Source organism: Rissa tridactyla, chromosome 1, assembly GCF_028500815.1.
Source record: "Rissa tridactyla isolate bRisTri1 chromosome 1, bRisTri1.patW.cur.20221130, whole genome shotgun sequence".
NCBI classification, from domain to species: Eukaryota; Metazoa; Chordata; class Aves; order Charadriiformes; family Laridae; genus Rissa; species Rissa tridactyla.
The window spans coordinates 214,563,078-214,578,378 of record NC_071466.1 but is presented as its reverse complement, the minus strand read 5'-3'; the positions used below and the strand labels follow the sequence as shown (position 1 = coordinate 214,578,378).

Genomic DNA, 15,301 nt, shown 5'->3' with positions numbered 1-15,301 from the left:
ATTTACATCCTTCCATCCCTTGGCACCTAAATGCCTTGAGAGGAGGATTTTTCTGGTTTGTGTAATGGAAGGAAGGGGTTTTTGCAACAGTCATCAAAGAAAGATTTTACCTAAAACGGTCTCAAATGTACCTTCCAAAAATCCACCCCATTTCATCTGCTGCTAAAGAACAAGGAAATCTCAGGAAACTTCTACTCACAGAAAATCCTGATGCCTGCCCACAGCCTTTTCCTGCAATGTTTCCTTGGAAATACAGCTTCTCATTCACAGTCTCTGCCTCGCGCTGCAATTACTCCTTTCCTCCCGTATCTTTGTTCCTCCAGCACAACTTGTACTAAATGTCAACTCCAAAACCAATGGTTTAGTCACAGCAGCGGCTGCAGTGCTACCCTGCCGACTGTGACCAGAATTACGAGCAGCAGAAGGCGAAGCTGTGGGGTCTCAACTGCTCATCTTAAGCCCTTCGAGCACCCTGAACAGAGCTTGAGTCCCAGCAAAACGTGCTTTCCTTGCAGGAGGTCGGGAGCCGCAGCAGAAATAGGTTCTGCCAATGCATCAGGCTGGGTCAGGCAACTATTGGAGCTCAGCACTACTGCAAGGAGTTTTGCTCCATCAGTCTTTGACGAAGATGAACCCTTTTGCTGGGCAAAGGGCTTGGGTTTTGATCTGTACAGACACAATCTCACACGTTGCCTAATAACACTAAGAAATAAATTAAATATAGCTTTATATGAGTTTGGACAAGCAAAGCTTACTCAGTTTCTAATACAACCCCTCTTTTTTGTCACTGCCCATAGTGTGGCACAAACATCATAGGGACGCACACCATCCAGCCAAGAGGAATAAATTTCAGTTCCCAAAGCTGCCCACTACAAAAATAAGTGCTTTTAGATCGGGGGGGGGGAGAAAAAAGAGGGGGGGAAAAAAAAAAAAAGCACTTTTCACAGCAAAAGAAGTTGAGAAATGTCCCATTCCATGCACCTGTGTCCAAAGGTGCATCAGTGTCCCAGTTTGAGCAGATCCTCAACTCACTGAGCATCCCTTTCCAAAGGTAGCTCTACCCCTCCTGTCACCCTCGCTTTTACCTCCCTACTGTGTCTTATTTGCTCTTCACTTGCATGGTCCAGCTGTGAAAGAATCAATTGGCTACAGTCCTGCTGTTCCCAAGGAAAAATCATGTCTCTGAGGAGTTGTTTGTTTTTTTTTTTTAAAGTATCACAAAGCCACAGAGCTAATACATATCCTGATCTCTTCCTGGCCATTTGTTGTGACAGTGAACCATAAGGCAATGATACTAGTGCATCCGAGCCACAGTTTTGCCAACAGCCTGAGCCAGAGGAGCATTTCAATCTCCCATCACAAATTTGTGCAGCAAACCAGTGCAGAAGCCCGCAAGCCTCGCTGCCCACCTGGGGCCAGACTCCAGAGCACTTTTGGCCAGTTCCGGTCCTTCACACAGGAGGAAACTGGGTGCTGAAGAACTCCAAAACTCAAAAGATGCCTGCCCGCTTACATTCAGGAATGCCCAGCGCTCTCAAGCAAAATCCCTGATGGATAATGAAAACCTCAGCTGGGGTCCCGTAACACCTACAGATGGGATGGTAGAGGATGGATGGCTCCTCCAGCTGTAGGATAAAACTGAAAGAGGGGAGATTTAGATTGGATATTAGGAAGAAATTCTTTACTGTGAGGGTGGTGAGGCACTGGAACAGCCTGCCCAGAGAAGCTGTGGCTGCCCCATTCCTGGAGGTGTTCAAGGCCAGGCTGGATGGGGCTTTGAGCAACCTGGTCTGGTGGGAGGTGTCCCTGCCCAGGGAAGCGGGGTTGGAACTAGGTGAGCTTTAAGGTCCCTTCCAACCTGAACCATTCTATGATAAGGAGAAAGTCAGACTCTGCTCTCTGCCTTGAAAACCCAGATACACACCACAGGGGCAGGATGAAATGACTCATTCTTTGATATTCAAGCATCTTCCAAACAGGAGAACAGGTATCAGGAGAAAACAAACAGATCCACGTACAGTGCTGTGTACAGAAATGAACTAATATCAAGCTTGACTGAAAAAGTTGATTAAATTAGTTTAATTTAAAAGCCCAAACAAACCCTGAAGGAGGTTCTTTGTTTATTGCTTTTTACCGACAGCACACGTTACTGAAGAAGCACCATGTGGGCATGAAATATTTATTCATTAAATCTTTCATAAAGCTCCAAACTATTGGCTTCTCTCAGGATATATTTATAACTTGTCAAAGTCCACGAAAATCACTGCTTTTCGTTCCCCCACCTCCATCCCCCTCCAGACTGTTTATAAAAGGATTAGGCTTTCAGTTTTCACTGCAATAAGCCTGATCCTCAGCTCCACTGTTGCTTGTACACAAGGTGTTGCTTCCTTAATCATAACAGGCTAGTTGAAGTTAAAATAGTTCAGCCTTCCTCCTACCACCCAAAAGGGACCCCTACAGTGCTGCAAACCACACTGCTGCTTTACCGTGTTCCTGCCACGGGAACGGCAACATCACTCATTTACGGAGGAAGGCACCATGCACCGGTAGCAACCCATGGAAATAAAAGTCAGGACAAACAATCCCCAAGTAAGGGAAAAGCACTCAGAACATGCATTTATTTCAGTATCCATATGTCCGAGTCATTCATTATCAAACCTCACTCCATCGGTGAAACCCCTTCTTGAACCCTTCCTTGGCTGTCAGCCAGCCTACAGATTAAACCCATGCTCCAAGTTAATAACACACTAGCGTAAACAGTGCTATATTCTCCTCAGTGTTAGCTGTAAAACTATGTAATATTGTTTTACTCGGTTTACTGACTGTATAGCTCAGTCCAGCACAGGAATGAGGATAGGTTTCACTGATAAATTAAAGTACTTTCCACCCATAAGCGTGCAAAAATATCCAGGGTTTGCATTAAGACCGTGCAGGGACAATTGCATTAGTGAAACTGCCACTCTCTGAGAAGTTGCACTGACAGCTAATCTGGGTGCAGGCCAAATCTAATTTCCCCAAATAATCCTGAACAATAAAAAAGTACCCCAAAAGGGATGCTGAGCAGGTACTTTAGGTGCACTCCAGGGTCCCACACAGTTTTGGTGGCCACAGTCACCATGTGCATCCTGCCTCGCTGGACCACGAGCTGTCTGGTCAGGCCTGCTCCTGTTTCCCTTTCTCCATTTGTTTGTGAGAATAAATAAATATAAATACAGCATAAGCAGATGTCGTTGTCCCTGGAAACTAGGCTTGGTGGGTATGTTTCTGCTGAAACGGCTTCTCACTGGAAAATTAGGTTTTGATTAAAGTGTGTTCTTTTCTTGCTTTTAATAAACAGAGTCTACTTCATGTGCAAGCTTTGGATTGTTTGGGTTTGTTTTTTTTACTGTAAACCTAAACCATCTTGCATGGCTTTGGTTTTTCAAACGCCTGATCCTCAGCAAGGGCTTAGCCAGCACCTCATGGGGCATCGAGGAGAAGACATCTCAGGACGACTCCACAAGAAGAGACCTGACCCTCGTCAGAGAAAGTCTAACCCAGGCTAAAGGGCAAGGAGGGATCTGCACCCATGTATGAATCCCATAAGGCACTGCTGCAGCTCAAGACAACATTTTGGGTACTTAATCCCAGAAACAACTGTCATGACATTTTTGAGGGGAAAAACAACAACTTCTTTCCAAAGGAAAATATTGATGAGAACAAAGCGTAGGCTTCACATTTATGGGGTTTGTGAAGGGGAAAAACACCTTTTCTAAGTCAGTTCCACCAAAAACTCAACAGAGAAGCACAAAAGGTGACCCCAGCTGATGAGGCTTCATCCCAGGGGAAATCTTCCCCTTAGCAGAGAGCCCATGGCCACATACCTAAACCACTAAGTCAATGCAGAGCCGAGGCTGGGCAGCTCATGGTAGGTACATTCCCTGAGGATCACCTCCACCACACTCCCCGAAAAACTTGAAACAAAAGGACCTTTGTTTAACCAAGGATTGATTTTTCCCTTCGATAGCCTCCATCACTCATGGCGGTCCTGGCTAAAGCCAGAGCAGCGCACACCTCGCATTTCCCACTCACAGTGTTTCTTTGTCTGAGTTTCCCCAACACAAACACCAGGATAAATCTTTTACTCCCGAGTCCACCTAACAACCTGCCAGCATCTCATCCCCATGAGGTTCTCTGCAACTGTGCCTGCAGACCTGAAAAATTATATTAAAAGGAAAAACGAAATGGAACAGGTTGACCTCCAGCCCAGCAGACCTGGAGATGTTCGAAAACTCTGCATTTGATAAAGTCTACAACCCAAACTTTTTGCGAAGCCTGTCCCGCTGCCCAGGCTGTGCCACATTTACACAATCGCTCAAACAATTACTTACATTCCCAAAAGACACGCGGGGGCCTGTTACACTCAGTTTACCCCAAAAGGGCCTCACTTGGCAATATTAAGTCTTTTGAAAGTAACTAAAGCCAGCAGTAAATCCAAAAGATTTGCAGTTTCACACAGCAGTGAGAAGACCATTTTCCTCGTTCAGGCAACATTATCCTGGTGCTGCACGAGAAATGGGCTAACTCTTGAATTTTCACGTCCCAGACTGAGCCGTCACATGGCTCCCATTTTCACATCCCATGACCGAGTCACGTCAAAGACGGGAAGGAAAAACTCCCATGGGTGCTCTAACGGAAATATTTACTTCTTGGGAGTAAGTCTGCGAGGGGCTACGTGGGGCCGGCGGGGAGATGCCAAGCCACGATATGCTCCAGCGATTTCCAGCTGCTGCCAGCTCCCAAGAGACATCAGAGTCAACTGGCATGGCTGCTGCCAGGGCAAATTTTAGCCCAAACACCCCCGGCTCTAGAGCCAAAGCTGGCATTATTTTTACCTCCCTTCTTCTCTTCCCCTCTGCCGTCACTAGGAGAGCAAAGAGAAAAAAAAACGCTATTTTTTATATGCTCGTTAAGTATAATCTGCTAAATGTTCTATGCCAATGCATAAAGCTGCCTACTATGCTAATAGACTATTTAATTGACATTTATTTGCTGACTAGTTATTTATGCTAACGTCACCCCTGCATAATTAATAGTCTGCTAATGTCGACTTGAAAAGCACACATGAAACACTGTACTGGGAGCCATTTGCAGTATCTAAAATAAAGAAATCCTGCAATCTATTTACATCAGGTTAGTCTAAACTTTGACTGAATAAGAGGATAAGGATCGGGCAAAGAAGATATAAAAAAAAAAAAAATCTACATACTACTTTAGAAACATCCACAGCCTTTGACAGTACAACCTGCCAAAGAAGATTTCCGAGTTTCATTTTACTTGGCTCGAGGGCCCAGCTCTTAGCTGATGTAAAACAGCGTAAGCTCAGTGAATGCCTACTGATTTTCTCCAGCCTCAAGCTCTTAGGAAGTAATATTTCAGGTGAGCCTTCAGTGAAAGAACTAAACTGGGGCCAGATCTGCTCTCAATTATACCAGTAGAAAAGCAAACTCACCTCAGATAAGTCGGTGGAGGCAAGCCAGCTCCTCACAAAGATAAAAGGAGAAGCCCACCCTGCCCATCTGATCCCCCTACCTGCGCTATTATCACAGAACCTGCAGGCATCGTTTTAAGTTTTATTTCCTCTGGGATGAGATTACCAGGGGAAAGTTGGCTTCAGTTAAAGAAAACCACCAACATCCATGATCTCATTTTCTGAGAGAGAAGCTCTGGAGGCTCTCATCTATTTTCAGAAGCATTATCTCTGTGTCACCCTCTGAAGAACTTGTGGACAAGCTTTGCAGACACAAGTGATTTCCAAGAATGACGTTGAAAGGCAAGTGTATGGGCCACATCACCACCACCACCCCAAGCTGTGCCCCTCAAAAATGCTTCCTGTGCACCTAGGGAGTCTTGAATGTCACCAAATCCACACGCCGAGCAGAAAGAGACTGCTCAAGGCCCAGTCTTCTCTTTGCTCCTGTCTCACCATCTCCCAATACTGCTCCTGTTCCCAACCCGTGTGCCCCATTTTCTCTCAATCCCACTAGTTTCTGCTGTAGTCCAACCCCACCATCTGTTATAACCACTTATAACCATTACATCCATCGATGATTTCACTTGAGCACTAACAAAATGGAAAACCTGGCTCAAAGTTAACTTATTTCTTCCATCTATCTATTAATATATCTGATATCTTGCACACAAATCAGCTGAGCAACACAGCCAACCACCTTTTGACTACGCAGAATCCGGTGAGTCCTCACAACATAAGTTTTGACATGGCCAATTAGATCCACTTCTCCCTTCCCTCAAACTCAGTGAGAGATTCAGACAATAGTTTAAAAGAAAAAAGCAGAAAGCAAGTTTTAATTTGAAGGCAACCTGGTTTGCTGTGGTTTAAAACAAGTTTTACCTCCTCTTTTATCCATACCCTGCCCAGAATCAGATCCAGCACTTTGAATCTGAGTGAAATTCCCCTAATTTGGCCTGGATCTAGGCTAAAAGTTAACCTGACCTGAGTGAAACACAAAAAACTATTTCAAATAGTGACCAAATTATGATGTTCACCTTCACAGAAAGTCTGGGCAAGCAAAATGCTTTATGTCCACCCCTCTTAATGATGTATTTCATAGAATGGTTTGGGTTGGAAGGGACCTTTAAGGGTCATCTAGTCCAACCCACCTGCAATCAGCTGGGACATCTTCAACTAGATCCGGTTGCTCAGAGCCCCATCCAACCTGGCCATGAACACCTCCAGGGATGGGGCATCTACCACCTCTCTGGGCAACCTGGGCCAGGGTTGCATGACCCTCACTGTAAAAAGTTTCTTCCTTCTGTCTAGTCTAAATCTTCCCTCTTTTAGTTTAAAGCCATTACCCCTTGTCCAGTTGCAACAGGTCCTACTAAAATGTTTGTCCCTATCTTTCCTGTAGGCCCCCTTTAGGTACTGGAATGCTGCTATAAGGTCTCCCCAGAGCCTTCTCTTCTCCAGGCTGAACAACCCCAACTCTCTCAGCCTGTCCTCACAGCAGAGGGGCTCCAGCCCTCTGATCATCTTCATGGCCTCCTCTGGACCTGCTCCAACATGTCCATGTCTTTCCTGTACTGAGGGCCCAACACCTGGACGCAGTACTCCAGGTGAGGTCTCATCAGAGTGGAGTAGAGGGGCAGAGTCACCTCCCTTACCCTGCTGGCCACGCTGCTTTTGAGGCAACCCAGGATTTCAGGGTTGTGAGTGCACATTGCCAGTTCATGGCCAGCTTTTCATCCACCAGTACCCCCAAGTCCTTCTCCTCAGGGCTCCTCTCAATCCCTTCATTCCCCAGCCTTTCTTGATACCAGGGATTGCCCCAACCCAGGTGCAGAACCCTGCACTTGGCCTTGTTGAACCTCATGAGGTTCACATGGGCTCACTTCTCTAGCCTGTCCAGGTCCTTCTGGATGGCATGTAAACTCAAGCATGTGAACTGCACCACTCAGCTCGGTGTCCTCCACAAACTTACTGAGGGTGCCCTCAATCTCATTGTCTATGTCATTGATGAGGATATTAAACAGTACTGGTCCCGATTCAGACCCCTGAGGGACACCACTTGTCACTGATCTCCTTCTGGACATTGAGCCATTGAGCACTACCCTCAGGATGCAACCATCCAACCAGTTCTCATGCACCACACAGTCCACCCATCAAATCCATACCTCCCCAATTTAGAGAGAGGGATGCTGTGGTGGACCATGCCAAAGGCCTTACAGAAGTCCAGATAGGTGACATTTGTAGCTCTTCCCTTGTCCACTGATGTAGTCACTCCATCATACAAGTCCACTAGGTTGGTCAGGCAGACTTGTCCTCAGTGAAGCCATGCTGGCTGTCTCAAATCACCTCCCTGTCCTCCATGTGCCTTTAGCATAGCTTCTAGGAGGATCTGTTCCATGATCTTCTCAGGCACAGAGGTGATGCTGACAGGCCAGTAGTTCCCAGGGTCCTCCTTTCTACCCTTTTTACAAATAGGTGCAATGTTTCCCTTTTTCCAGTCACCAGGGACTTTCACCTGACTGCCATGACTTTTCAAGTATCATCAAGAGTGGCTTGGCAACTACATCAGCCAAATCCCTCAGGACTCTGGGATGCATCTCATCAGGTCCCAAAGACTTCTGTATGTTCAGGTTCCTCCGGAGGTCACAAACCTAATCTTCTCTTACAGCGGGAAGGACTTTTCTCCCCCCGCCCCTGCCTTGCGGTCCATCCACTCGAGAGGTGGGGGGGGAGAGGCTGCCAGTGAAGACTGCAGCAGAAGAGTCATGGAGTCCCTCAGCCTTCTCCTCGTCCGTTGTTACCAGTTTGCCAGTCTTGCTCATCAGGGGACGTATGCTTTCTTTGACTTTCCTTTTCTGGCTGACATACCTGTAGAAGCCCTTCTTATTATTCTTTGCGTCCCTTGACAAATTCAGCTCCAGCTGTGCCTTGGCCTTCCTAACCCCATCCCTACTCAACCAGGCAGTATCCCCATAGCCTTCCCAGGATACCTGTCCCTGCTTCCACTGCCTGTGCATCTCTTTCTTGCCCTTATTTCACTTGATGAAGCTCAGCACCATTTGAGAGGGACTCACTTCACGCCAGGATCAGGCTTTTCAGCTTTAATCCTCCTTATAGTGGTGTAACAGAGAAGTAAAGGCTGCTTCCCTACACATAGTCGCAGTACGACTGACCACCTTGATCACCAAATCCAAGGTTAGATGGTGTTCAGAGGTTTTCTCATCTGCACCAGTTCATTGTAAAAATGAACTGGTCAAAATACAGACCTGGTTCTCTCCCTGCTGTATTTCTTTACAACTCCCATCTCCTGGTTTACACGGTGAGCAGACTGAAGCTTACTGCGTGGATCTGCACACAGAAATGCCCTATTTGAATTTCCATCTGTCAATAACATTAAAGCAGAACCACCGTGGCAATTACAAGTGTACACAATAATCTTGTCGTCCAGTGTCTTTAGCGCATCCCAGAATGCATTAAGATAGTGCCAGGAGAGACTCAGCTCTGTTGGCTCAGCTGTAAATCTGCAATCTGCACAAAAACACCCAAGTGTCAATCAAAAGACGTTCCTGCTCTCCGCGTGGTTCACAATGCATAATTTAACTACTACACTTGTCAGGTTCTCCACGCTGCTCTTCTACCCGATGGTAAATGCGTTCACCAACCCAACTGTCATCAACAAAGGAAAACAGCACATGGAAGTAACAGGCTAAAGGAGGAAAGACAACTCTTTTCCTTTCACAGTTAAAGAAATTGCTAGTAAGGGAAAGTTTAGTTAGACTTAAATTTTTAATGCTCAATGGGTAAAACATCCCAAGGGATGGAAGATGTTGAAAACCAACCGTATCAGCTCTGCACTGAGGACAAGAACAGTGTTTGGGTAAGACACAGGAGGGGATAAATTCTGTCCCTGTTTCCATGTAGGCTAAGATAATGGGGAAATTTTAACTAACCGATGGAAAGTCTATGTTACATCCCACCCCTATAGTCCAGAAAACAAAGCCTATTATACCACCACAGCCTTGCCACTGTCAAGAAACTCTGAAGCAGGTTGTCCTTCCTCAATTACAATTGCTGAGGGGCCTTGTCAGAAAGGATGAAAATTTCGCACTCAGCTACATCAGGCAGTAGCTACCCACTGGTCTACACCACAGCTAATATGCAATAAAATAAAAAAAAATAAAAAAAAAAAGAAATCTCTGTCCCAGGACGTGACTTTACAGCTGATCAGTGCCAAAGCTACAGACCATAAGGACAGCTTCACACTTGCCTCAGCTAGTTCATGAATAAACATCCAATTCATTCAAATGAGTTCTATATTAACTAATTTAAATAATTTTCATTTTGCTTTGAATGGTAAACAGATCTATTCTGCCAGGATAGTTGAGTTTGCAATTCAAATTACACACCGATTTGTAATGAGAAAAATATAATTAATGGCAAAGCTTGAAGTAACTACAATTTTACTCCTTTGATTTCCTGCAGGGAAGGAGGGGGCAGAGGGCGAAGCTCGCAGGCACGCGCGCGCTCACACCATCCTTTCATAAGCCAATACATTTTATTGCAAACTCAAGTATTTGGCTCGAGCAGTTCTATTCTGATCCACTGCACCATAATGTCATGGGAGGACATAACATGACTTGACATTATACTCGCAGGCACCATGATGCAATACTAACGTCACCCAATAAATAATCATGTAACAGTCTGTAAATTAAATGACTTCCTTCTATTGGGATCATAAACAACAATTATTTGGCAGCTGCCCCTTAAAAGCTCTGTGTGCGCTGAACGTTAAATCAAGCTCTATTGATTTGCTAAACAGAACCAGCCCATTTTTTCGCATCTTTCTCCCACCTAATGAAATTCTTCTTCCTATCACTCAGTACCATTCTTGTCTGGCATCACATTTATAAGACGAGCGCAGATCAGTTCCGATCTGATCAGTAAGCAGAACCAGAGCATTGTCCCAGTGCCGGTATTTATCCCGTTAAACAAGTCCTTCTTAGCAGATCTGCTTTTTAACCAAAGCTTTCAGCTCCTGATTAAAATCAAACCCAAATGACAGGTAACCGGCCACGTTGTTTGCATGGTCTTGCCAACAGATATCCTCAATTGTAATCAAAATCTGCAGAATCAGGCCCTTAGAAAACAGTCCATGCAATTTGAAGATGGCTTTCGTTTCTTCCAAAGGTTTGGCCACAAAATAGCGTGCAATGCTAAAAAGGCAAAAAAAACCTCCACGGGAGCTCATAGAGAACATCATTTTCTCTATAACCAATGCAAAGTCTGATCCTGCAGGCTTCACCAGGTAAAACTCTCAGAGCTGCAATGAAATTTGGCTCGGTAAGAGATATTCACTGATCAGCAAAGCAATTACGCACAGGACAAACTCCAGACATCTGCATACAGTAAGTTTAGTGCTCACAAGCTACTTTTAAAAGCTGGTCAGAGCTTAGTTCTCCCTAGGAAAGGCAAGGGGCACTCTTGAAAATTCGGCTTCTTCCCTGTGCTGTCCCAACGGGAGCTACGATCTTTTGAAAACCCACCTTTGATCCCTGCAGGCAAACACCCAGAGGAGCTCTGCCATTTATGAGCACATCTTTTCCAAGGGAGAAAAGTCCTGAAGGCTCAAATCCTCCTGGGCATTTTTCGATGCCACATTCCAAAATACGACTCAAGCTCTTAAGCGCTTAAATCTCTTCTGAAATTACAACCTACACATTTAATTTATTCTTTCTGAAAACCATACTGAGACGTAATCAATAGAGATAATTCACTGAGAATGGGAAGCGGGGTGAGGGGGGTAGAACAAAACAGGGCATCTGCCCAAATTTAAAACCCTGGTATACAGTTACATCACCCAGCCAGAGGAGAGAGGGCATATGACGCACTGCACGTTTGCGGTCATTCAAGCAAGACAATTCACACAAAAGTAGCGACAACCCAAAGAGCAGATTCCAACATTTCCATGAAAAGCAGCTGCCTCCAGTTATAAAACAATCGTTATTTTCTATTACAACAGTCGATAAGATCTCTTACCCCTTGACCCTGGCATTTTGAGATTTAGTTTACGGCACTGTATACCTTTCTGGTAACATTGATTATAATCCATGTAATACAAGGTAGTTTAAGAGTCCAATAAAATAAAATATCTAACCCTTCTCACATCAGTTTGATTTACTAGTGCTAAGCCAACAGATTTCTCAGCCATGCCTGTCTTCAAGACTTCAACCTTCTATTTATTCCAAAGACACAGACCGGAACAAAAAGGCAAGTTTAGTTCAGAGTTCAGCACACGAAAGGCAGGAATGAGCCCATTTCAGCTCTGATTCAAAGACCGTGCCTACAGCTCACTTCAGTGGGAGGTCAGGCGACACCTACACCAGGAGAAATCACACATGCTACACATACTTTTTCAATGGTCACATGCAACAGAAAGTAAAAGAATAACTTCAGCAGTATAATCTCTAAATGGGACTTTGCTTAAGTACACACACAAGCTGGGGGCTAAATATTCATCTCTTCTTCCCCTGATCCAGAACAAATGGGATATATGGCGGGAATACGTATGAGTAGCAGTGACAAGTACGCCTCTGCTTGGAGCTATGTAGTGGTAAAGACGAACGGCTGTTCCTCTGCTGTACGCAGCCAAAAAAATACCATGTTTTTCTTAACATTGGGGATAAAACTATACTATTAACAAACCACTCAGTAACCTACAGTTCTTGCATTCAGCTTTTGTGCACTTAAGAGCTGATAATCAGAACGTGGCATAACCTATGATCACCCAATTTAGCTACCTTTAATGGTGTGTATATACCAATGGCATTAAAAGCTTCAAGAATCTGTCAATGGAAGGTTCAAACTTTCAGGGAAAAACACTTGAGTGCACAGCCACATTCTGGTTTTGGTTACACCCAAACTGATCTTGCTTATTTTAGTTTATTCTCACTCTGAATTTCATCCCTCCTTCCTGTAAGAACAGGACAATTTTCTCCCCAGACTGAAAATCACAGCTTTGCAATTTAGCAGTAAATTTTCTTGTTGAGACAGCTTCCTATAGAAACGCCTTCTGTTGTTACCAACTAGAGCGAAAGCACCTTTGCTAGAGACCGACTGGCAAACTGAATCACCCATTGACCGGTGGGGACCTGACCCTGACTGCATCACCCAACACCAGTTGAGGATCTGGAGCACCCATTCCAGATTGACTGCAAGTCTGGAGTTTAACCACCAGCCCAACACTAGAGCATGACCTTAACAAAACACACAGAACTTACCATCTGGAGGCATCAGGACCTTGTTATTCTGTGTACACCAGCCAACGGGGTGAAGATCTGCTGTCATCACGTCACACCAGAAATCTGCCCTGCGGTCATCTCCATAGCCACAGTAACGAAGCAGTAAGAGCTGTCCACATGTTGTAATGATTGTAGCCACCCAATATGTGTCCGGATTGCTCTTGTTGGCCACTTCTAATTTCATCCCTGGTTGGAAACTGCTTTGAAGGCTGATTTCAACCTTACAAAATGAGAAAGGCATGGTGTTACCTTTTCTTCTTTGCAGGGAGACCCCCTCCGCAGCTAAGCAATATAATGCTGCCCTTAAAGAGCATCTCTGGGATAGAACATGAGTTGATTGTGCTCCTTAATCCAACCACCTCCCCCACACTCTGTCCAGGCAGGACCATTCCTACTTCATTGGCATATATCCCATCATGCCAATCGTCCCACATGGTCCCATCATAAATCTCACTAATGCCTGCGAGAAAGGTGGTGTAACTGAAGTTGCGTTTCCCACTGCACAGCTCCATCAGGCAAATCACAGGACACATGCGTGCTAGAAATGCAGGTACTAAACACCTCAAGGAGTTAAACCCAAGTATAATTAGTCATATAGCAACACTGAAGCACCTCTTGAGGCTTGACGAGCATCAAGGGCTGAATGCTGTAGCAGGCAGTTCAAGAAGAGCATTTCCACTAAATATATCCCCAGCAGATCAAGCCTCAATTTGTTCTCTGGTAAATAAGATATGACCCATGGCTGAAAGACGCAAACAGTTTGGGTCATTGTCTTGCCATCTGATGGAGATGTCATTTCCATTTCACAGAAACTTCACAGAAACTTCAGAGTTGGAAGGGATCTCTAGAGATCATCTAGTGATTTATCTCACCAGTGATAAGTGGAAATGATACTTGCCTTAGGGCACTGGAGATGCCAGTGCATCTCTTCTAGGACACTGCAGGGACTGCTGTTAAACACTAGGGCCTGCTGTAGGCACACCATAACTTATCCTCCAAGGGCCAGTGGGATGCCCCTAGCTGCTGTTGATAAATAAGAAGTGGATGTTGGTGTCAGTCCACTAGTTCCGATGACAGCCTTGTCTTCAGAAGATCACCCAAAATGTAGCCTGTTACTCCTTACAAGATGCTTAAAGACAAGTTCTTACAGGTTTCTTAGTACCTTATCTCCTACTGAAACCAGAGAGATTATAAAGTCTGGTTTAAGACTGTCTCTGAATAACTTCTCATTTAAATGAGAGGTTAAAATGCCTCTTTTAGTCACAAAGATAAATATAATATGGTCTACTTGGCCACCTAAGGGCTTCTCAGACTTGAGGATGCCAAGTCGTAGAGAAAACACTGCACTCCTCTGGGATGTCAGCAGTACTCCCTCAATCATCTCACTCCAGCTTATGACACAAGTGCTGCCCAGACAAAGCCATTTATTACTTGCATTCAACAACAATCCATGTGCCTTTACTTGTGTGGGCACTGCCATCAGCATCAATGTCTGGAGTCACAGAATAGTTGAAGTTGGAAGGGACCTTTGGAGATCGTCTAAGATTGAAGGTCTGTGACATGTATTACTTAGTCAAAAAATAGGATCCTAGCTCTTGTGATGCCAAGCGTCTTCATAAGTAATCCAGGATACACGTTCATTTGCAGTTTTTCTCCTTGCGCTCACCGTAAGATCAAAGTGGCATTCTGGAGGCAAGGGACTTGCAACTGGAAATCACACAAAGAGGGGAAACAGGTAATATAATCTTCTCTGATGGCTTTCATGTTCCTGGCCAACCCAGGGTTTTCTGAGGATCAAGTTTCAGATTGTGAAGCATAGTCAATAAGGCCTGTTCCCAGCACCAGGACTGAGGTGCTGCAAGACACCACAATGAGCAGGAGCAGCAGGGTGAGGTGGGCATCTCCATGCACCTAAAGACATCCTTAAGGGCTTCAGGAAGCATAAAACTTTCACTTGGATCTGGTATTTGGGTTAGGGCCCCAAGCAGAAATCTGGAACAAAATGCCCTCACCAGACAGCTGCTGGACCAAGGATAAACTCTACAATAAACCTGTGGCATTGCCCTGTAATTCTCCTTATGGTCCTTTGTCCTGCAATACTCAACTGTTTTTAAAATGGAAGCAAAATAGGGGATGAAGGATCGTATTATTTGTTCAGATGTAGATGGCAGAGAGGCTTTCCATCGCTGCTTCTCCTTACCCCTTCAACACAAGCCAAGGAACCACCTGGAGACCAAGGAGGTTTAACAGCGTGAATGCAGTCATCCAAATAGAGACTTCTGTTATAGTAGCAACAGGTTCTTTGAGAAGCTTCACTCTCGCTGCAGCACAACCGCACTGTTCCCAAAGGGCATCTCTGCCAGCAAACAGACTCGGTGTAAGGCAACATAGAGCATCACAGCTAAAACCACTCTCTTCCCGCTGAAGATGTCTGCATCCTCCAGAGTGTGCAGACCAGCCAAGTGAAGCTGGGAAAAGAGCCAGCACAACT

At 45.0% G+C, this 15,301-nt stretch overlaps 1 protein-coding gene across 2 annotated transcripts in view; it reads right to left on the bottom strand.

Annotated features, from left to right (window-relative positions):
- SFMBT2 (Scm like with four mbt domains 2) overlaps positions 1-15,301 on the bottom strand; it is a 127,367-nt gene that overhangs the window by 89,820 nt on the left and 22,246 nt on the right. For both annotated transcript variants that reach the window (XM_054185975.1, XM_054185985.1), the window contains exon 4: positions 12,790-13,030. In XM_054185975.1, coding sequence (XP_054041950.1) covers positions 12,790-13,030 — 241 coding nt within the window. The remainder of the gene's footprint in view (positions 1-12,789; positions 13,031-15,301) is intronic.